General features: G+C 41.5%; 1 protein-coding gene and 1 pseudogene across 1 annotated transcript; both read right to left on the bottom strand.

Moving 5' to 3' along the window:
* Positions 1–12,350: 12,350 nt before the first annotated feature.
* LOC127433589 (C3a anaphylatoxin chemotactic receptor-like) lies at positions 12,351–13,298 on the bottom strand. Its single transcript, XM_051685621.1, is given in 1 exon segment — positions 12,351–13,298. A coding segment is annotated over 1 exon segment (948 nt).
* Positions 13,299–15,501: 2,203 nt separating this feature from the next.
* On the bottom strand, positions 15,502–21,268 carry LOC127433590 (C3a anaphylatoxin chemotactic receptor-like; annotated as a pseudogene).
* Between the last annotated feature and the right edge of the window lie 2,443 nt (positions 21,269–23,711).

Consider the following 23,711-nt stretch of genomic DNA (forward strand, 5'->3'; position numbering starts at 1 on the left):
TCTCTGAAATAATTTGTGACCGGTAGATTGTGTTAAGATACTCTTTGTTACCGCATGTATGAGACCAGGATAAGACCATTACTGAAGCTTAATGATAGGAGAATCCATGTAAGACTTCAGTCACTGCTTATCGTCCGTCATAGCAAGTTGTATGTACGTGTCTACGCGATGGTATCATCTGATTATGAGAGAAGCCAAATCAGATGATATTTAGATTACCCTACAACCACTGACTATGAACTGAACTGGCTCGCTTGTGACGTGAGATCCTCGTAATTGAAATAACGGCCGGCGAGAGACTCTAAGCAACATTCAAGTATTGATCGATAGGACAAATGAAAATTAAGATGATTCAGAGTAATCAATAACTTAAAAAGATCAAATTAATACTCTTTTGAATATATTATCCCTTTTTACACATCTTTGACTGTTGTGACACCTCTCACACTGTTTTCAGTGCTGTGTTTAAAGGGATGACTTGTGTTAGAGTTGCCCAAATCAATGAACTCTTTGGAGCGACGCGTCAGCTTCAACCACGGCACCGTGTCAAGTTAAAAGAAGATGCAGAGCTTCTTAAGGGAAACGGTGTACGCTTCGTGTTCAAACAACGTCCAACTGTCTGGTTGTCCTTTGGTCTGTGAAATGAGGGGAAGAATTAAGAAATTTGCATCTCTTATATATAATGCTTATAATGTAAGGGCTATTGTTTGACTTTCTCCATTGTGTGCACCAGAGATACAGTAGATTAAAGCAGAGCAGATCATTGGTACGAGTGGTTCCGTAACAACTGCGCGAAAACAAAGCTTTAATTGCACCGCAAAAATAACATCCAAACAGCCGGATGTTGTTTGAACAAGAAGCATATACCGTTTCCTCAAGCTCTGCATCTTCCTTTAACTCGACACGGTGCCGTGGTTGAAGATAACACGTCGCTCCAAAGAGTTCATTGATTTGAGAGGGGTAAAAATTAGAGAGAAAAAAAATTATTCAGAGAGAGAGATGATTTTTTTTTTGAGAGAAAACAAATTTGAGAGAGAGAATTTTTTATTATTATTATTTTTATTATTATTATTATTATTATTATTATTATTATTGTAGGATATAGGCTCAGGAAGGCACTAGACATGTAAAAATTGTTCACCTACTGAAAAACATTTTCACTGTGCCGTTCAAGACTTATTGAGCCCCTAAAGGGTCAAGGTAGTGGAGAAATGAGTCACGTGACGCCATGCGAGGATCGGACCTGTAAACGGCAAGCTCTGTGCACTTTGCTAGTTTTTAATTTTTTTTTGTCATAAACCAGTGAGATTTGACACACCCTGCTACAAATCTGTTCTTTGAAGTCAACAAGGCAAAGAATTCAAAATCCTCAGGCTCTGGAAATATTAAAAGACACTTACGTGCTCAAGCTGAAACCGCTGACAGGCCTGCAGACCATGGACTTGGTTTGGATGGTGTGGTGGGAGAAATCCAGCGTCAACTGTCCAACATGTCTGTGATGCTGACGAAAGTTGTTGCAGACTTAGAGGATCTAGCTGTAATAAGTTGATCGATTACTGCGATGGAAACAAAATTCTCTGAGTTGGTTACAAGAATCGGGGACGTTGAGAAACGGATTGATTATCTGGAGTCACTGGAGAGGGAATTAGCTGCTAATCCGCTAGCGACCAAGATAGATTTGGAACGCATTTTGGAAAAACTGGAAGACCTTGAGAATCATAGCCGGGGAAACAATCTCTGAATTGTTGGAATTCCTGAGCATGAGGAAGGCAGAGATATGGTAAAATTCCTAGATGAGCTCTTCCCAAGTCTGCTCGACATAACAGGCCATAAGGGGGAAATCAAGCAAGCTCACAGGGTCTTGGCTCGTAGATCGGCTGAGGGAGACAGGCCCGATCAATTCTGGCCAAATTTCTGAGATCATCCGATAAAGATCTTGTGTTATGCAAGGCAAGGAGCAAAGGAAACCTTTCTTGGAAGAATTACAACATTTTCTTGTTCCCAGACTTTGCGAATTCGACAAGAGAGAAACGTGATCAAAGCCATTTGATGTTTTCTCATGTGGCCCCTGTGTGAGCTCGTCTCGCTGTACATACACCTGGTTGTCCGAGGAAACTGAGCGCCTTCTGTTGTGGCTTCTGCCACCTATGTGAGATCTCTCTCTCAGTCTTGGGGTTTTGATGCCAGAAGATTTCTGCAGAGCAACTCCAGAATCTGGGTGTGCACCCGCTTAAATACATATGATCTACCAAGGCGAGGCTAATACATTCCACATATGTCACCACCATCCATCACATTTCCAGTCTGTTGTTTCTCAAGAAGTGAACAGAAAATGTCTGTGGAGGGGCCTCACCGTATATTTTCTCTAGTGTCAAAACAGGAAACTCAGTTTACCATATGTGAGGGGCCTCACATTCTAACACAGACACAGCAAGATACATGCTTGACCACCAGAAACAATTGTAGAATAAAATGGCTATATTTATATTGATTATATTTGATTAATTTATATTTAACTTTATAAAAATATTCTACACTTTTTTGTTTCTTTTTGTGCTGGTTCCGCCTAGCGGTTGGAGTTTTTATTTTTTTTTTTTTTTTGTGGAATAACGCTCCTTTAGGACAGTTGTGGATGAATCTGCTAGTTCTTTGTACCTGTGCCTCCTGTTGGCTGGAGTTTGTTTTGTGGAGTATTTTTTGCAGGACATTGGAAGGATTACATCATCTGCTGCACTCATGAACAGCCGACACACTGAACATTCATTTGACTGCCTGAGGAAACTGAATGGCTTTTTTTTTTTTTTTTTGTGCTGGTTCCGCTAGAGACTGGAGCTTGTTTTGTGGAGGAACACAACTTCGAGACAGTTCTGTGAATTAATCTACATATTCTTTGTGTTTATTCTGCATATTGGCTGGAGTTTGTTTTATAGAGTATTTTCTGTTATGTAATTTTGTCTCACAAAATTTGTATAGAAGCACCGGACTTGAGCAATCCGACGGCAAATTTGTCGCGGGTACTCTCGTAGGTGTACATGGACTTTTTGAGTTTAGAGGGATGGATGCCGGTTGGCGCTGTCGTGCGCGGGGTTAATGCACACTTTTTTTCTGTTTGTTTGGTTCTGGGGGAAGTTCGGGGTTTGATTGTTGCACTAATGGGGAATGTGGTCTTTATAATCTTGTTTTTGAGACACAATCTATGTCAAAATTTCAAATGTTAATATGAGTGGATATTTGAGTGGTCTTTCTTCAAAAGACAAGGAAATGAAGGAAGGTTCTTTCTTTTTTTAAGCATAAGAAATATGATATTGTGTTTCTTCAAGAAACGCATCTTTCCCCGCTGGAAGCTGACAAATTGGGAAGCTATAGGGTAGACATGTTTTCTTTAGTGCTGGCTCAAGTAAGAGCAGGGGAGTCATTACATTGATAAGTAAACATCTAAAATTCAAATGTCTGAAACAGATTAAAGCTAAATTAGGAAGAGTCATTATTGCTTTAGCTGAAATTCAGGGGCAAAGGTTGATTTTGGCTAATATTTATGCACCTAACGCTGATGATCAGGGCCAAACCGTTGGCACCCCTCATGATATAATATTGGGAGGAGACTTTAATCTATTGATGGATTCAGTCCTTGATCATAATGAAGCAAAAGTGTGTAAGCCCCCTAGAGCAACATTGACGCTTCACTGGATGTGTAAATATCTTGGTCTTGCAGATATTTGGTGACTTTTGAACCCATCTGGTAGGGACTATAAATATTTTTCATCAGTCCATAAGATTTATTCTAGAATAGATTTTGTTTCGCCACTTAAAGGCATACAGGCACTTCGTAGAGGGGGCCCTAGCCTGAGTGATTGTGTCTACCACCGCTTGGGTCTTCCACGTCCCATCCAGGGGCCAGACATGGAGATTCCAGAGGTCTGGGCACGGGTGCCAGATGGTGCCCCGTCCCTGAGAAAGAAGGTCCTTCCTCAGGGGAATTCGCCAGGGGGGAGCTGTCGCGAGGAGCGTGAGGTCCGAGCACTATGTCTAGGCGGGCCAGTAGGGTGCTACCAGGACGACCTGCTCCTCGTCCTCCCTGACCTTGCACAGGGTCTGTGCAAGCAGGCTCACTGGGGGAAACGCATATTTGCACATGCCAGGGGGCCAGCTGTGTGCCAGCGCATCTATGCCAAGGGGGGCCTCGGTCAGGGCATACCAGAGCAGGCAGTGGGAAGGATTCTTGGGAGGCGAACAGGTGCACCCGCGCCTGTCGAATCAACTCCAAATCAGCTGGACCACCTGAGGGTGAAGTCTCCACTCTCCCCTGAGGGTAACCTGTCGTGACAGCACGTCTGCTATAGTGTTGAGGTTGCCCGGGATGTGAGTGGCTTGCAGCGACTTGAAGTGCTGCTGACTCCAGAGGAGGAGACGGTGGGCGAGTTGTGACATGCAACGAGAGCGCAAACCGCCTTGGCGGTTGACATATGCTACCGTTGTCGTGTTGTCTGTCTGAACTAACACGTGCTTGCCCTGGATCAACGGCCGAAACCTCCACAGGGCGAGCAGAATTGCCAACAACTCGAGGCAGTTGATGTGCCAATGCAGTCGCGGACCCGTCCAGAGGCCGGCGGCTGCGTGCCCATTGCAAACAGCACCCTAGCCTGTTTTGGAGGCGTCTGTCATGACCACAATGCACCTGGGGACCAGTTCTAGAGGCACACCTGCCCGTAGAAATGAGAGGTTGGTCCAAGAGCTGAAAAGACAGTGACAGACCAGCGTGATGACCACACGACGTGTCCCGTCACGCCATGCCCATCTCGGGACTCGAGTCTGGAGCCAGTGCTGAAGCGGCCTCATATGCATCAACCCGAGTGGGGTGGCCACCGCCGAGGTTGCCATATGCCCCAGGAGCCTCTGAAAACGTTTCAGTGGAACCACTGTTTTCTGTTTGAACGCCTTCAAACAGGCCAGCACAGACTGGGCGTGCTCATTCGTAAGGCGCGCCATCAAGGAGACTGAGTCCAACTCCAAACCGAGAAAAGAGATGCTCTGAACCAGGAGGAGCTTGCTCTTTTCCCAGTTGACCCGAAGCCCTAGTCGGCTGAGGTGTGAGAGCACCAGGTCCCTGTGTGCGCACAACATGTCTTGAGAATGAGCTAGGATTAGCCAGTCGTCGAGAAAGTTGAGAACGCAAATGCCCACCTCCCTTAACGGGGCAAGGGCAGCCTCTGCAACCTTCGTAAAGACGCGAGGAGAAAGGGACAGGCCAAAAGGGAGGACTTTGTTCTGATACGCCTGACTCTCGGACGCAAACCGCATGAAGGGTCTGTGTCGAGGAAGGATCGAGACGTGGAAGTACGCATCCTTCAGGTCTACCGCCGCGAACCAATCTTGATGCCAGACACTCGCCAGAATGCATTTTTGCGTCAGCATCTTGAACGGGAGTCTGTGTAAAGCCTAGTTCAGAACTCACAGGTCCAAGATTGGTCTCAACCCACCGCCTTTTATCGGTACGATGAAGTAGGGGCTGAAAAACCCCTTCTTCATCTCGGCTGGAGGGACAGGTTCTATCACGCCCTTCTGTAGGAGGGTAGCTATCTCCACGCAAGGTAGCAGCGTTTTTGTCTTTCACCAAGGTGAAGTGGACACCGCTGAAGCTGGGCGGATGCCCGGCAAAGTGAAACGTGCAGCCGAGTCGGACAGTCCGGACCAGCCCTCACAACAGATTGGAAAGCGCAAGCCATGCGTCCGCGCAAGGGGGACCAAAGGGATAACGTCATCAGATGTACCGGCAGGTGGGGCCTCGCGGCGGGGCGGAGCTCGAGGTGCCACACCACTTCGTGTCCGTGCTGAGTCTAAGGACATCGAAGCACTTACCTGGCTCCTTGTGACCACCCCCAGAACAGCCTGGGATGGGGAGGAAGAGGCCTGTCCTCGTGACCCATGGAGACTGTCACGTCGGGGGCGGATTTGTGCCACAGCTGGGCACTCAGGGGCGGGAGACCGCCGCTGGAACGCCAAACCTGCCAAATAGAGTGGTGGATGGTGGTCGTGATGAAGGCCATGCACACCGGATACGTGACCCAGGAAACAAAGAAACCGCTCTTGCTGAGCTCTTGAGTATTGCAGCCACTTGGGCATGCAGTGCAATTAAATGCAAAAGGTAACAAAAAGATGGAGATCTGCTTACCAGCTCCAGAGCAGCGGGATTCGTTGTCCCTGGGTCGCCTGTCTCAAGGGCACTTTGAAGCCTTTCATGGGTTCTGGGCAGCTGCGAGACGGGTGGCGTCTGCTTCCTGCGGTGGGCTCCGAAGGGGCGGGCTGCGGCAGAGCCGGTGCAGTCACCACAGGGGGACACCCTTGGCGATGAGTAGACGGGGTATGCCAGCTAGCATCCATCTACTGCTCTACCATTGAAAACTGCTAGGCAAAGTCCTCGACGGTGTCGCCGAATAGGCCCGCCTGGGAAATGGGGGCAGCAAGGAATCGTGTCTTGTTGGCCTCACCCATCTTGACCAGGTTGAGCCAAAGTTGGCGCTCCTGGACCACTAGTGTGGTCCACCCGGGAGACCGCACCGTGACCTCCATCGCTCGGAGAGCGAGGTCGGTCGCTGAGCGCAGTTCCTACATCAATCCTGGGGCGGAACTACCCTCGTGCAGTTCCTTTAGCGCCTTGGCGGACTTGCAGGAGAGCCATGGCGTGCAGGGCAGAGGCGGCTTGTCCAGCGACACCGTAGGCCTTGGCCGTCAGAGACGACGTAAACCTACAGGCCTTGGACAGGGGCTTTGGGCACCCGCGCAAGGTGGCAGTGCTCTTCGGGCATAGGTGCACCGCAAGTGCCTTTATCCACCGGGGGATTGCCGAATAGCCCTTGGCCGCCCCACCATCGAGGGTAGTGAGGGCAGGGATGCTGAAAAGATCGGGACCGGGCAGTAAAAAGTGCCTCCCGCGACCTTGTCGGCTCTTCATGCACTTACGGGAAGGCGTGGCTTTGAGCGGCACCGCGAACCAATCACCGAGCCGCAAGGATTCAGGGAAGAGCAGTGAGTTCCACTCTAGCCGACGCTCGCGGCTGCCCGGGAAAGTATGTCGTCATCTCCGCGTCAGCCTGTGACTGGGCAATCGACCCCGAAGGGAGGAGCCCAGCTGAGGCTTCCGACTGGACGAGCCCGCTCTCCGATGCTGCGCTCAAGAGCTTATCACTTTCGCGGGCTCTGAATAAGAGGTCGAACTCACCATGAGACGAGCCGGCGGACTCATCCGGAAGCCCGATCGGGGCAGACGAGCATGCTGGGGAATGGGAGGTCCGCTGGGGGATACCCGGCGGAGGCGGTCCCATTGGGGTCCCCAAATCGCCCCCAGTGCTAGCCGTGCTGGCCTCATACCCGTGGGTAAAAGGACCGAGGCGGGAGCCTCTGGGGTGGCGCGCTTTCTTACGAAGGCGAGCCACGACCGCAACGTTGCCATGAACATATTCTCTCAATGAGAACATGACCATCCACAAATGCTGTCTCCGCGTGAGCAGTGCCCAGACATGAAAGACAGTGATCGTGACCATCAGAAGGCGAGAGATAACGAGCACAACCAGGAATAACACACAAATGGAAAAGCATCTTTAAAAAGACGCGTCTTTAAAAAGACATTCCGTGTGTGCTGCTCTTTTAGAGAAATATACTCTTTTAGAGAAATATACTCTTTTATTTCTGCCGAATGCCAGGGGCATTCTCTGCAGTGCACCAGTGCAGAGGGGGGAGAAGCTGCTGAAATGTGCTGTCAGATCCAGCAGAGATGAATGAACAGTAGTATTCAGCTTAGTGAGCATGACCGTTCGGCTCCGAAGAGAAAATCTGAATGAGTGGTTGCATACCAGCTCCTTTTATACCCGTATGTCCGGGGGAGTGGCATGCAAATACCACTCGCCAATTTTCATTGGCCTTTTATCAAAGACCAGAGGTGTCTCGGGCTCCCAAGAGTGACCCCTAGTGTCACTACATCGACACAACGTCGAGTGAGTGACAGATAGGGAACCAGTGTCATGATCGCCAGACAGATAATTTTAAGGGGCTGGAGGTCGGCTGGAGCACCCTGCTTTCAGGAGTGGTGCTCAGAGATGGGAAGGGTGGTGGCCTTTGAAGAGGGGTCATTTAGTAGAATGGGGAAATACAACCAGTTCATGGAGAAATGGGGCAGGTATAGATCATTTATGGATGGGTGATTCTTTTTATTATATTTTTTAATTGTTTATTTTTATTTTATTTATTTATTTTGTGTGTGTGTCTTTATAACTGGCGACCACTGGGATGTTGTTGGGGCCAGGGTGGGATTGGGGATTGGGAGGGAGAGGGGTAATAGTGGGGGTTAAGATTGATTCTGTGTATATATGTTTTGTTTTTCTGTGTTTATTTATGAGAATCAATAAAAAATTGTTAACCTGAAAAAAGAAAAAGGTAGTGGAGAAATAATTAGTTGGGTGGGAAAAAAATAAGCAAATGCTTTTGCAGTCTCTCGCAAAATGTGCGTCATAATAACAGTCTTCTGTTAGCTTTCCTATGTGTATTCCAGCATTATTCCAGCTTTTGAGTTCAACAAGTAGAGAAAGCCAGTGCAATGAAATAGTGAAGCCCAAAAGACAATACAATAATCTTCAATTTATGACTGTGTGAAAATAAAGACAACACAGTTAAAATTACATTAAATGCGAGTGGTCTAATTGAAATGGAATGCTCTGTTCCACAATTGAATTGCATATTATTATTATTTTTATTGTTGTGTTGGTGTTTCCTTCCATTAATAAAGCAATAAATGCTTAATTATGTGTGGTGACTGAAGGTTTTGGGCTTTAAAATAACTGCAATTCGAAACTCACTTTTAAATCATTCGTATTTGTGTTTGGAACAACCCTTTAATTTAGCCAACATGATTGCTCTCCTTTCAAAGTACCCTGTGGAGGCATCATTTATGTGGTTTGGTACATGTTGAATGATTGACTCAGGCTGAGTTCGGAACTGCATATTACCATAATACTCATACTTTTTCTGCCATAGACACATATGACAGAAGTAGTTAGATAGTATGGGTAGTATGCAGTTCCAAACTCAGCCTCACTCATAACACAATTTGTCGCCAGTGCTTGAACTAGGGGTGGGGGTTGGGGTTCCTCTTTCTTTCACCACACGCACACAGAGACCGAGGGAGAGATATACCATGTGAAGATGGTGTAAGCGGAGTTTCTTGCTTGTTTTTAATGTGTCAAAATTACAGACAGTGTTTTAAATAATGACAGATTAATCTAGCGCTCACACGCAAGATTCTGAGAAAAATAGCAAGTCAAACTGTGTAAAATGTGCGAATCCATAATATGCGCGATAACAGTAAACAGCATGTCAGCATCATCATCTAACTCAACGTGATCATCTAACTCAAGCAAAATCTCAAACATAAAAAATAAAGGAAAAAAATCATGAAATGTCACTCTACCAATAACAGACTCTTTGCACAACTGCTTGAGACCAAATTTACAGTATTCTGCTTCTAACGCAGGTGCTCTGGCTGTCACGTGGACGAGTGCTTGTGGGTTTGTTTTTCTTAGATCTTCAATTGTCATGAAAGTTCTATAACATCATAACCATGCACTGCAACACTGTAAAAACCTCTTAAAACAGCATACCTTGTTGATGCTTTATAACGAGACCATTAAGCAGTTGCATGGCAATTATAATACAATGATTTTTGGTAACGTGCATTGCATAACCTTTGCATAGGCTGTATGTGTAGACATACAGTATATAAGTAGAGGGGGCTTCAAGGTAAAAAGGTTGGGAACCACTGGTCTAGCTCATATTTTCATAAATAAAGTTTTTCACAATAAAAACAGCATACACAGAATTGCTTCTTTCTGGTAGTTTATGTCATATAAAATGCACTATATTGCCAAAAGTATTCGCTCACCCATCCAAATAATTGAATTCAGGTGTTCCAATCACTTCCATGGCCACAGGTGTATAAAATGAAGCACCTAGGCATGCAGACTGCTTCTACAAACATTTGTGAAAGAATGGGCTGCTCTCAGGAGCTCAGTGAATTCCAGCGTGGTACTGTGATAGGATGCCACCTGTGCAACAAGTCCAGTCGTGAAATTTCCTCGCTACTAAATATTCCACAGTCAACTGTCAGTGGTATTATAACAAAGTGGAAGCGATTGGGAATGACAGCAACTCAGCCACGAAGTGGTAGGCCACGTAAAATGACAGAGAGGGGTCAGCGGATGCTGAGGCGCATAGTGCGCAGAGGTCGCCAACTTTCTGCAGTCAATCGCTACAGACCTCCAAAGTTCATGTGGCCTTCAGATTAGCTCAAGAACAGTGCATAGAGAGCTTCATGGAATGGGTTTCCATGGCCGAGCAGCTGCATCCAAGCCGTACATCACCAAGTGCAATGCAAAGCATCGGATGCAGTGGTGTAAAGCATGCCGCCACTGGACTCTAGAGCAGTGGAGACGCGTTCTCTGGAGTGACGAATCACGCTTCTCCATCTGGCAATCTGATGGACGAGTCTGGGTTTGGCGGTTGCCAGGAGAACGGTACTTGTCTGACTGCATTGTGCCAACTGTGAATTTTGGTGGAGGGGGGATTATGGTGTGGGGTTGTTTTTCAGGAGCTGGGCTTGGCCCCTTAGTTCCAGTGAAAGGAACTCTGAATGCTTCAGCATACCAAGAGATTTTGGACAATTCCATGCTCCCAACTTTGTGGGAACAGTTTGGGGATGGCCCCTTCCTGTTCCAACATGACTGCGCACCAGTGCACAAAGCAAGGTCCATAAAGACATGGATGAGCGAGTTTGGTGTGGAAGAACTTGACTGGCCTGCACAGAGTCCTGACCTCAACCCGATAGAGCACCTTTGGGATAAATTTGAGCGAAGACTGCAAGCCAGGCCTTCTCGTACAACATCAGTGTCTGACCTCACAAATGCGCTTCTGGAAGAATGGTCAAAAATTCCCATAAACACACTCCTAAACCTTGTGGAAAGCCTTCCCAGAAGAGCTGAAGCTGTTATAGCTGCAAAGGGTGGGCCGACGTCATATTAAACCTTATGGATTATGAATGGGATGTCACTTAAGTTCATATGCGTCTAAAGGCAGATGAGCGAATACTTTTGGCAGTATAGTGTATATTAACATTGTATAACTTTCATTAATAGCCCATTAAGCATTATTGCATTATACAATGCTTAATAGACAGCTAACATTGAAAATACATTAATGTAGTTATGAATCTCATGAAAGTTTGATTTGAAAGATTTAAATGTTGATGAGCTACTAATCTGATAATAATTAGTAATACCTATATTATATGTTTGTTAATAGCAAATGGAAGTATAAAGTGTCATCAATATATCATTAGTTTATTAGTGGCTTAAGGAGATCCATCAGGACTGATGTAGTTTGGTGCTGCATGTAAGGTTAATTTAAGAAATAATAATTTGAAAAAGGTTTATCAGAGAAGACATCATTTGTCATGTATGATGAATCTTTTGTTAATGAATTATGCAGTAATTTTTAATGCATGCATGCATGCATGCTTTGCTGAGATACATTACCAGTTGTAACAACCTGAACACCGACTGTACCCCTAAATACCGCTAAGTGCAACACCCCCCAATCAAAGAGTTTGGTTTACTTCAATTAAAGGTTACATTTATGTGAATATTTTGAATGAAAAATATAAAGGATAAACAATAAAAGCATTAAAACATATTTTTCACAGCCTTCTTTGCTTGTATTAACCAAGGATGCCAACTGTATATATATATATATATATATATATATATATTATAGTCTTTACAGAGACCATGTCATATCATTAGTAAATATACTAATAAACTTTTAAGCATTACAGCAACTGTCTAATAAAAGCATCAGTATTCCATCTTAGTTATATGCAGCTTTTAAACAGCAGCAGTTCAGGCCATAAGAAATGAAACTGGTAATAACATTATTAACTTAATGCATTTATATTAAGTCAATAAAAAAAAAAACCTCAGGAGCATTAACGTGTGAATGTACAGTATATACATATTTTTCACACTGATGAGAATCCACAATATATCATACAGGCCCTAAAGGGAATTTCTAATTTATTTGATCAAAATGAAAAGCAGAGGGGTGGACAAGACACACTTACTACTATTGAAAAGTGCTAAAATAAGCTACATGTTTTATCGGTTTGCTTTTCAGATATTTCACTTTTAAAAAAGAAATAATATGACAAAAGAGTTTTTTGTGTGAATTGTTTAAAATACAATTTGGCAAAAATTATTCAGCAGAAAAATTGATTGACAGAAAAGACACTGAATGAATTAGTTATTTTCAAACTACAATGATTGCATTTGTTGCACTTCGGTGGATCATTACATTTGTGTCCCCTCCTCAGAGAAAGCTCTTTCAAAAACATGTTTTAACTTTAATGAAAGCTTAAATTTCTCCTTAAAATTCTGCCCTATGAAAAAATACAGAACCGGATTCAGGCAGCTGTTAAAAAACGCCAAAGAGATGACCAGTGGGTTCACTGCCAAGGCCACCAAAATACTTGATTTCCCAGCATACAATATTATTAAATCCACAGTGTGGTATGGCAGCCAGCACAGAAAAAAGGCCACAATAACAGCCGACATGATGCGAAATGCTCGTCCAGAGTGAAAATGACTCCTGCCTAACTTTCGTGCGATGAATCCATAACATGTCATGATGCATATGAGAGGAATCAAAAAACCAAACACAAACCTGATGAAACTAAACCTTGTATACATTTCATAAAGGTCATCACGATAAAACAGGCAGTATGTGTTGTTGTGTTCTGTTTTAGTTTCTCTTAATATCACAAAGGGCACATTAAGAGCTATAGCCAGGACCCAGGCCACTGCACAGGACAGTCGCACAAGCAAAAGACTGTGGTGATTTTTAGCCCAAACTGGTGTGATCACCTGTGTAAACCGATCCAGACTAATCAAACTCAAGATGAAGACACTGGCAAACATGTTGACATGCATAACCAATGGAAGAATCTTGCACATGACAGATCCAAATGGCCAGTTTTTGCCAAGAAAGTTCTCTACCACAAAGTACAGTGTGGAAAAGCAGCACAGGAGGTCTGCAATCGCTAGATTAAGGAACCATATCGTATTAACGGTCCTCTTCATCTTCATTCCAGCGATGTACACAACCAAGACATTTCCAGGAACTCCGAGGAGAAATGTCAGATAGTAGAAGATCTGAGAAATCACTCTTATTGCATTTTCCAAACTTTTATAATCATTCTCCATCGCTGTAATTGAGCCGATGCTGTTCAAAGCGTCCCGTTTATCCTGTTAATATCACATATAGTCAATGTCATATAATCTGTTCAGACGAGATAAATATACTGTAGTTGGTTATGTACTTTTAAACAAAATAATCAAATTTACTGTAATATTTTACATGTAAATCATGCATCATTCCATTCATACATTCATAGAATTCTTTCGACTTCTTTACAGAGTCAGTAATAAAATGAAAGATATAAAAGAGCTTGTGATTACTTACCTCATTGGTGGCTCAAGTGATTCTGATACAGAATCTAGCAAATAACAGGAAGAGCTCTAAAAACAGTATTTTGTGTACAGATGTGGTCACAAGATGAGTTCAATTCTGAAAAGTCAGTGCAATTTACAGTCTGTAGAAACACATTTCTGATTATCTCAAAGCCAAATCTCCTTATCTCATATAATTTCCTCTCACAGCCAAATTCAGACTCAAAATAAACCTTAGAAAAGCACACTTCATAAAACATTTTATAACATTATTATCTTTATACATTTTTATTGAGAAAAAAACTAGATAAAAAGCATTAACATATGGATATACAGTAATTGTTTACATTAAAGACCAAATTCCATCTCTGTATTCTCCCATTTTCATTAAATATGTTTTTGTACAGTATATTTCACAGGCTCTAAATGTGAATTTCAAATTTCTTTCACCAAAATGAAAAGCAGAGGAGTGGACCAGACACACTTACTGCTATTGAAAAGTGCCAGAGTAATTTTAATTTAATTTGTTTCATGTTTTATCGTTTTGCTTATATCTGATGTTTCAATTTTGAAAGGAAATTAATATGCATAGCAAAGTGTTTTTGTGTAAATTGTTTAAAATAGTTTATGGCAAAAAAACATTTTTTTTTTACAAAAATGGATCAATCAGAATAGACATTTAATAAATGAGTTAATACAATGATTGCATTTGTTGTGCCTCAGTGGATTGTGGTATTTGTGTCCCCTCCTCGGAGAAAGCTCTTTCAAAAACATGTAACTTTAAAACATGTTTTAACTTTAATGAAAGCTTAAACATCACCTTAAAATTCTGACCCATGAAATCATACAAAACCGGGTTCAGCCAGCTGTTGAAATACACCAGAGAAATGACCAATGGAAGCTGTCTTTCAGCCACTATGACACTTGACACACTATATGATTTTCACCATATATCCAGATCAAATCCACAATGTGGACCGGCAGGGTGGGGAGGGTTACTTTTAAAACGTTACTTTACAGATTACAGAATACATGCAGATTTTGAATAAGAATTTGATAAGATAAAGCCTAAATATCTTGTGCAGTTTTGCTACTCAAGTAAAATGATCTTGTTTTAAGGATATTTAGATATTTTTATAGAAAAACAATATTTACATTTTCATTAAGAATATGATTTTTGCAGGGCATCTTTGCCCTAATATCAAAGGTCTTCAGGTTCCAACATGAATTTTTGGCATAGAATTCATTATAAAATATTTTGTGTCTGGTAACAGATGCATGTAAAGGCAAGAAATAGAATTTTAGCTTAGCATAAAACTAAATATTCATATGACAATTTACACAAGGTTAACTATTTTTGTTGCTCCAAACTTCAAAACCCCACAGTGTCCACAACCACATCCTTGATCTTATGTGGATTCTGTTCATAGAAAGAGGCAGAAAATGTAATATTTGTAGCTTTCTATACGATGTTAAAGGCTACATTGGTTTTCATTTCTTGTAAAAATACCCTAACCACATCAAAAACATTGACAATGCATGTAATCGTGTAATTATTGGATTTATGTTTCATCTGTCAAAGCGTTTCTAACTGTTTTTTGTTAAGCTGTAGAAACACGATGTAGCTCCTCTATTAAGCTCCCAAGGAAAAGTTCCTCAATGACATCATATCCACCTTTTCACTCACAACAGTATGAACTTGTAGAATGAAACAAATCATAAGAACGTGTGTCACCTCTATTCAAAAGCTCCTCGGATCACATTATTTGTATGGATAAATGTTTTCCAACTGAATAGTCTATATATTAAATGAAACAAATGACAATAAAATGCAAAGTAATCTCTTCAGTAATCAAAATACTTTTTGAATGTTACAGTATTCTGATTACCAACTATTTAATTGTAACTGTGGTGGAATGCAGTTACTAATATTTTGTATTTTAAATACGTAATCCCGTTACTCCCCAAACCTGTGGACCGACAGCCAACATAGAAAAAAGGCCACAATAACAGCTGACATGATGCGAAACGCTCGTCCAAAGATTAATCTATCACATGTCGTGATGCATATTAGAGGTATCAAAACAAACAAACACAAACCTAATAACACGTAACATGCCAAATGTTTCAAAGTCATCATACCGAAAAGCTAGGCAGTATGTGTTGTTATATTCTGTAACAGATTATCTTAATATCACAAAGGGCACATTAAGAGCTATAGCCAGGACCCAGGCCGCTACACAGGACAGTCGTGCAAGCAACAGGCTGCGATTATTTTTCTCCCAAACTGGAGTGATCACCTGTGTAAACCGATCCAGACTAATCAAACTCAGGATGAAGACACTGGCAAACATGTTGACATTCATTATAAAGGGAAGAATCTAAATCCAAATGGCCAGTGATGGCCAAAATAATCTCTTTGCCAACTGGTACAGTGTAGAAAACCATCACAGGAGGTCTGTAATCGCTAGATTGAGGAAGTCTGTTGTATTAACGGTCCTCTTCATCTACGTTCCAGCGTTGTACACAACAAAGACATTTCCAGGAACTCAGAGGAGAAGCGTCAGGTAGAAATTGATCTGAGAAACACTGTCAAGGCATTCTCCACCTGTGAAGCCACATCTTCTTTGTCATATTCCAAGTAATTATAGAAGTAATCCTTTTGGATTGTAAAATTAATGTCATTGTGATTATACTCTCTAAATATCAGGTTCATTTTGCTGTGACTGTGCTGTCCAAAGTGTCCTGTTTATCCTGTTAATATCACATATAGTCAACGTCATTTGAGTCATATGCTCGGTCAGACAATGCACTCTTTTTAATGCAAACGCCATCTTTACAATGTTAGATCAATACATTGCTATTATTGGCTAATTTTAATTGTTTACAAATGTGCAACTAAATAATTACAAGTGGTAAGTTATCATAACTCACTCTTTTACTTCCACAAGGTGTACAGGTGGTTATGTACTTTCAAACAAAATAAGTATACTTATTGTAATCATTTACATGTAAATGTCGCATTTATCATTCATACATTCATGAATTTTACTTTACTAAGTCAAATAATTAAGTGTAAGATATCAAATATTACAGCCATTTACCACACAAATTCTTCCCTCGTTGGTGGCTCAAGTGATTCTGATACAGAATCTAGCAAATGACAGGAAATCCTCTATGTACTGTTGCACAAGATGAGTTAAATTCTGCAAAGTCAGTGCAATTTGCTGTCTGCATTAACACATTTCTCATAATCTCACTGCCAAATCTCCTCTCACATCCAAACTCAGACTCAAACATAAATGCTAGAATACATTATGATCCTATGAGATTTTTCAAGTTTAACTACCACATGCTTTCTGCATTCTATCTATGCACAGAATGCATGCGTGTCCTTGAATGAGCAATAAATGTACTGCATTTACTGCATTTACTCAGGCAATGTGTCAATGGAATGACCCATTTTTGGGCTGGCCCAAATGACAATTTAAAATCAAGCAGAGCTATATAAATATATCTACTTTTAAAGCTTCATATTATGAGTACTTTCTACGACACCATTTTTAAGGCTGTCTCAATCACATAAACTTTCCAGTGCACTGAAACATTTGCTTCCTAAGAATTCCCAGGATGCACCATAAAAAACAGGGAGCATCGTTGCTTGTTATGTTCCCTTACTAGAATTGTTGTCAGGTCTTTCAAGTCATTAGAAGACGAGAGCAAGTGTAAATATATGATGTCGATGTGATTGTGATGGGATGTTCAATCTCTCCCATCCTTTTCACAATTGCATTTGAGATCATCTAAATTGGTGCTGGATAAATGGTCCGAGGAATCTGTGCACAGTCTGGGGTTAGATTGCCAGCACTGTGCAGCTATATGGATGATGTCACAAGCATCCTCCAGACTGCTGCATGTACAAACAGAATCCTGAAAAGGCTGAAAGAGGTTTTGGCATGGGCCAGGATGAAGATTAAGCAAACAAAACTACATAGCCATTCTATTTGTAAATGAATTAGAAATGACCAGAGATCGTTTGAGGTGGATGGGGAAAGAATCCTGTAACTGGCAGAGCAGTGTATTCGAAGTTTAGGGATAGAATATACAGCATAAACAGAGGGCCTCGATAAGATAGACCATCGTTCAAGGCAAATTCAAGGTTTGGTGTTACCAGTTTACATTGTACTCAGATCAATGCAGCAGCAGTGGCAAGGTGGACACCAAGGCCAACAGTTACATCAGGAAGTAGCTGGGCTTGCTGTGTTGTCTTTCAGATGTAGCATTGTTTGGAAGAAATGCCTTACAACTGCCACCATAATCCTGGGCTACAAGCAGGAGAAGACCAGGCTGGTCTTATAGCTAAAGGAATCAACAGACCACTCTGTGAGGGCTGGTTAAGCCCAAGTCTGAACAGGTCACGCTTGGAAAGCAGAGAAGCTTGTAAAAAGGGTGGTTTCAAGACAGAAGCTTTAAGAGATAGTTGGAAGAACTCAGTCAGGAAGAGCAGGCCTTCGATGGGGGATGACTCCCAAACTGTGGTCAGCAGCCTCCAGACATCATAGAAAAGCAATGATAGTGACAGAATTACATAGGATGGAAGAGAAAGGGTATATGATTAGAACAGTCAGCCAGCAGCAGCAAGGGCGCTGGACAGTATGGGTACATCTGATAATTTTAGAATTAGCTTACCTGTGGAAGGTACCCCAGGCCAGGCAAAGTTTTCCAATAAACTCCACATATGACACCCCTCCAAGCCCTGGAAATTTGTGCTGTAGTATGGCAAAGAGGAGAGTTGTCCCCTTTGTGAGGCCCCAAGAGCATACCTGCAGCACATGTTGGTGGGGTGCAAGACTGCCTTGGCACAAAGATGGTACAGATGGTGGCATGATCATGTCCTGTGCAAGCTAGTGGAGATCCTAAAGGTGTGTAGAGTAAAGGCAAACAAATGCCATCATGCTCCTCAGAGGCAATTCATTGATTATAAGAATGGAGGCGCTGCACAAGATACTGCACGGAGGGAAGCCAGATCAATCCTGGTACTTGGAAGTGATTGGATTAGGGTGGTCGACCTTGGCCAGCAGCTGATATTTCCTTCTGAGGTCGCCATTACCTCCTTGAGGCCGGACGTTGTGGTATTGTCGGCAGTGGTGGCCTTAAGCATCTGGGGGCCCGTTTCAAGAGCTAATGTGGGGCCCTACCCCCCATAAAAAAAATAATAATAGAGAGAAAAAGCAAAGATTCAAGTTTGTTTTCATCAATATTGTATATTTTCTGACTTCACCTTAAATTATGTGCACTTTCAGCATCAACAGCTCAGTACAGAAATAATCCAAAAAATTCCCTTAATTAAAAACTGAAACAATGCTGTTATTTTTGCTTTGGAATAAAGAGAAGCCTCGCACTTTGGCAGCTACTGTTTGCTGAATAGCACTATGTGTTATATATCAGCTGACATAAAAACAGCTTAAACAATTCCCTCATATTAAATTAACAACAACAGCAATAACATATTTTTCTTGGGAATTAAAAGTGTCTGAATCTACTGCTGGTTTACAATGAATTGCATTTCGTGCTCTTTCAGCACCATGGACAGCTCACTACAGGCCTGGAGAGCAAAAAGAAGAGGGAGAGACAGAGGGGAAGCAAGCCAAGAGGAAGAGAGAAATTACGATTGCAGGGAAAAAGAATAAGTGGGTCGCCGCCTGTACAAATTGAGTGAAATAAGTAGTTTATTTTATTAATACTATTCTTATTTCCAACTTTATTTCTGCTAAAAATGTGTTAAAAGACTTACCGCTGATTCAATCTGAGGTAGTCCTGTCTAGAACTTCACCCTCCTATGCTTGAGTGCTGAGAATGCTCTAATAAGTTTATCTTTGTCTAGTGATCTCGTTACTTTATACTCAGTTGAAATCTGAGCAAGAGCTGACAGATGCTTCTGGAGCATGGTTAACCTCAGATGCGTTTTGATGAGCTTTAGTCAAGAGAAACTTCTCTCTCTTGTCGCTACAGTCACAGGAACTGTCACCATAAGTCGCAGAGCAATGCTGAGGTTGGGATACAGTTCAACTAAGTTGTTGCTGTAAATGTAGTTAAGAATATGCAGGCCAGTGGTTTCTTTTGCAGGCACGGCACTGACTGCAGCTGACAACTCACGCAAAAGGTCCTCAACATCCACATTGCCAAGTGTTCTCTCCATGTTTATGCAGCTGTCTTTCAGTGTGTAACTTTGGATGGCCTTTTTCATTTCCTCTCTTCCATAAATAAAGCCAAACAGACTGTAATATCTTTTCTAACTGATCACACTTACGGTTTTCGCACAGCAGATGATCAAAAATGGTAAAAATTTAATAGGCTCATATTGAAGGAATGTTCAAAAAGACCAACAGAATGCTCATGAATTAAAATTTCAACTGTCAAAAACCAAATGTAACAAACTCAAAAAAGGCCTTTGATCTGCTTTAAGTTGCTCTCTCTCTCTCTCACTCTCTCTATCGGTTTAAAGTCAGTCAGAAAGATGGTTAAGAACTGATGTAAGTTTATAAACACTGAATATATGCAGAAATAAGTGTGTATGGTTTATCAAGTTAGGATAAGTGAACTGTCTATAATATTTTCTACCCGTGTGCAATTTTTCATTGTATAATAGATATACCCTAACTAGAGTAGAGCAGAAGATGTCCAGAGTCGAATTGACATTGATTACATATACAATTCTTTATCAAATAAAATATAATAATAAAAAAATTTTTTTTAAAAAGGAGCTTCACTATAATTATTTTTTTTCCTCATTCATTTTTAGACAAATTCCTTCTCTATATTCTCCACGTTACACTGCAAATGTTGCTACACAGTATATTTTGCACCATAGTTACATGCAATTGTTACCTGAAGGATATATTTTTGATCTAAACTTGAAACCCGTGTGCAATTTTTCATTGTCTAGAGTACAGCAGAAGATGTCCAGAGTCGACTTGACATTGATTCGTGGATCTTGAATCTATTATTCACAAGAGCATATGACATACTGTATATTAGGACTGTAAATTCAGATTTGCAGCTACCTGGCCACGTCGATTTTTTTCTCTATATTTCCCACCTGAATCATTTTCATCTGTATATTTTAGAGAATTATCACATTAGCAGGAAACATTATTTTGGGTGAAAATATGATTTGCAACATAACATGCCAAATATTTCAAAGTCATCATGACCAACAACTAGGCAGTATGTGTTGTTATTATGTATAAATGTTCTTCTTAATATCACAAAGGGCACATTAAGAGCTATAGCCAGGACCCAGGCCGCTACACAGGACAGTCGTGCAAGCAACAGACTGCGATGATTTTTAGCCCAAACTGGTGTGATCACCTGTGTAAACCGATCCAGACTAATCAAACTCAAGATGAAGACACTGGCAAACATGTTGACATGTATAACCAATGGGAGAATCTTGCATATGACAGATCCATGTTCCCAGTGATCATTAAAGTACAGTATTATATAGATCAGTGTGGAAAAGCAGCACAGGAGGTCTGCAATCTCTAGATTAAGGAACCATATCGTATTAACGGTCCTCTTCATCTTCATTCCAGCGATGTACACAACAAAGACATTTCCTGGAACTCCGAGCAGAAATGTCAGATAGTAGAAGATCTGAGAAATCACTGAGAAGTAATCATTCTCCATCGCTGTGATCGAGCTGATGCCGTCCAAAGCGTCCTGTTTATCCTTTTAATATCACATTACTTGTCAAATGTCACATCATGAGTCATATTTATGTATCCTACCTTTAAACAACATAATCATGTATATATACATCTTGCATTTTCCATTCATACATTCACAGAATTTGTACTTAAATTTCTTTACTGAGTCAGATAATCAAATATAATTTATGAAGATGTCAAATATCTCGGACATTTACGTTACCATTTACTTACCTTGTTGACTGCTCAAGTGATACTGATCCAAGAACTGACAGGAAGACCTCTAAATACTGATTCCCCATGAAAACATTCTAATGAAGTGGTCACAAGATGAGTCTGTAGAAATAAATTTATTTATTTATAAATCTTATTTCCTCTCACAGCCAAACTCAGACTGAAACATAAACACTAGAATGCATTATGATACTCTGAGATGTTATAAGTTTAAACTATCACAGTCATAGTCACATTTACTACGATCAAAGAATTCAACACAACATTATCATTCAGGGGTGCGTTTCCCAAAACTATCGTTAGACAGCTATGGTCGCAAGTTCCATCGTTACCAACATAGTCCAACGAACATTCACAAACTGTGTCACAAAGTTGTGTGGTTGGAACTACAGTTCTCCACCTGTGGTTATAAACATAGTTCCTTGTTAGTTTGTGGTGTCGACATCACTGATTTCACCACAGCTGAGGTGTGTTCTATTCAGACTTATCACCCCATGACCTATTGCTTTCAAATACTTCATCATCCACTCTGAGAGCTTTGAGAAGCTTGAAGTTGTGGTGCTCAAAGTTTTATTTTATTGGAATTCAGTTTGAAATGATCTTCCAGCGTGACTGTCACAATTGTTCTCCCATCGAAGTGCCCTCCTAAGGCATTATTTATGACGTTTGAAACACAGAATTGGCTTAGTTTTTGCATAAATATCTTTACAACATTTTCCAAGGAGAAATTTCACATATGGCTATATATGTCAAACACAATATGCATGTTAATGGTTTTCGCTTATATAAAAAGTTATATGTACTGTACATACAGTATTTGCAACATATCTGCAGTACTTTGTGTAGTGTCAGAAAAGTGCTAAGTGTAAAATTCATTAATTTACATATTATACAATATTACACTTTCATATACAGTACTGTGCAAAGTTTTAAGCACTTGTGAAAAATGTTGCATAGTGAGGATGTCTTCAAAAATAATGACATAAATAGTTTTCATTTTTCACTTAATGTCATACAAAGTCCAGTAAACATAAAAAAAAAAAAAAAGCTAAATCAATATTCGGTGTGACCACCTTTGCCTTTAAAACAGCACCAGTTCTCCTAGGTACACCCGGACACAGTTTTTCTTGGTTGTTGGCAGATAGGATGTTCCAAGCTTCTTGGAGAATTCACCACAGTTCTTCTATCTATTTAAGCTGTCTCAATTGCTTCTTTCTCTTTATGTAAACTCAGACTGACACGATATTTAGTGGGGGGCTCTGTGGGGGCCATGACATCTGTTGCAAGGCTCACTGTTCTTCTATTCTAATCTTTTGTATTTGCAAAATTATTGTTTGGGAGTTTAACATTTATATTTCCTATTGACACACTAAAGCACTAAAGCTATAAAAATAACCATCTTAAGACAAATGCTTTTGTGAAACATGTGCCTAAGACTTTTGCACAGTACTGTATGTAAAACATAATTTCTCAAAACACAGTGTTATTTTATATAGCCAATATGCCCAAATAAATGATCAGTAATTGTAGAAATATACATGTATGGCCATATATCTGATTTCTGTTTGGGATAACATGTTTGTGTAAGTGGTTTTGTGTTTATTGTGAGGTGTTCACAGAAGTAGAATATAATATAATATAGAATATTCTCAATAGGCTATGTTATAGAAAATGTCCTGGTTACTTTCGTAACCTCCGCTCCCTGATGGAGGGAACGAGATGTTGTGTCGATGTAGGGACTCTAGGGGTCGCCCTTGGGAGCCCCAAACACCTCTGATCTTTGAGAAAAGGCCAATGGGAATTGGCGAGTGGAATTTGCATGCCACTCCCCCGGACATACAGGTATAAAAGGAGCTGGCTTGCAACCACTCATTCAGGTTTTGTGCTGAGGAGCCGAGACAAGGTCCCGGCCATTTCAGCAGGTAGTTCAGTGTTGTGGCAGGAGGGATACAATGTCTCGTTCCCTCCATCAGGAACGGAGGTTACAAAAGTAACCAGGACATTCCCTATCTGTCACTCACTCTATGTTGTGTCTATGTAGTGACACTAGGGGTCCCTATACAAAACGCCACAACTAGCTAAACTGTGTTACATGGACTGGCGGTGCAAGACGGGCAGACTCTTGTGTGTCTCGTAGCCAGCGCACCCAGCCATCACGTAACCTTCCCCAACGCTCTTACAAGCGTCGTACAGTCCCCTGCACCTCGGGGACAAGTCGACTGCC

This window comes from Myxocyprinus asiaticus, chromosome 43, assembly GCF_019703515.2.
Source record: "Myxocyprinus asiaticus isolate MX2 ecotype Aquarium Trade chromosome 43, UBuf_Myxa_2, whole genome shotgun sequence".
NCBI classification, from domain to species: domain Eukaryota; kingdom Metazoa; phylum Chordata; class Actinopteri; order Cypriniformes; family Catostomidae; genus Myxocyprinus; species Myxocyprinus asiaticus.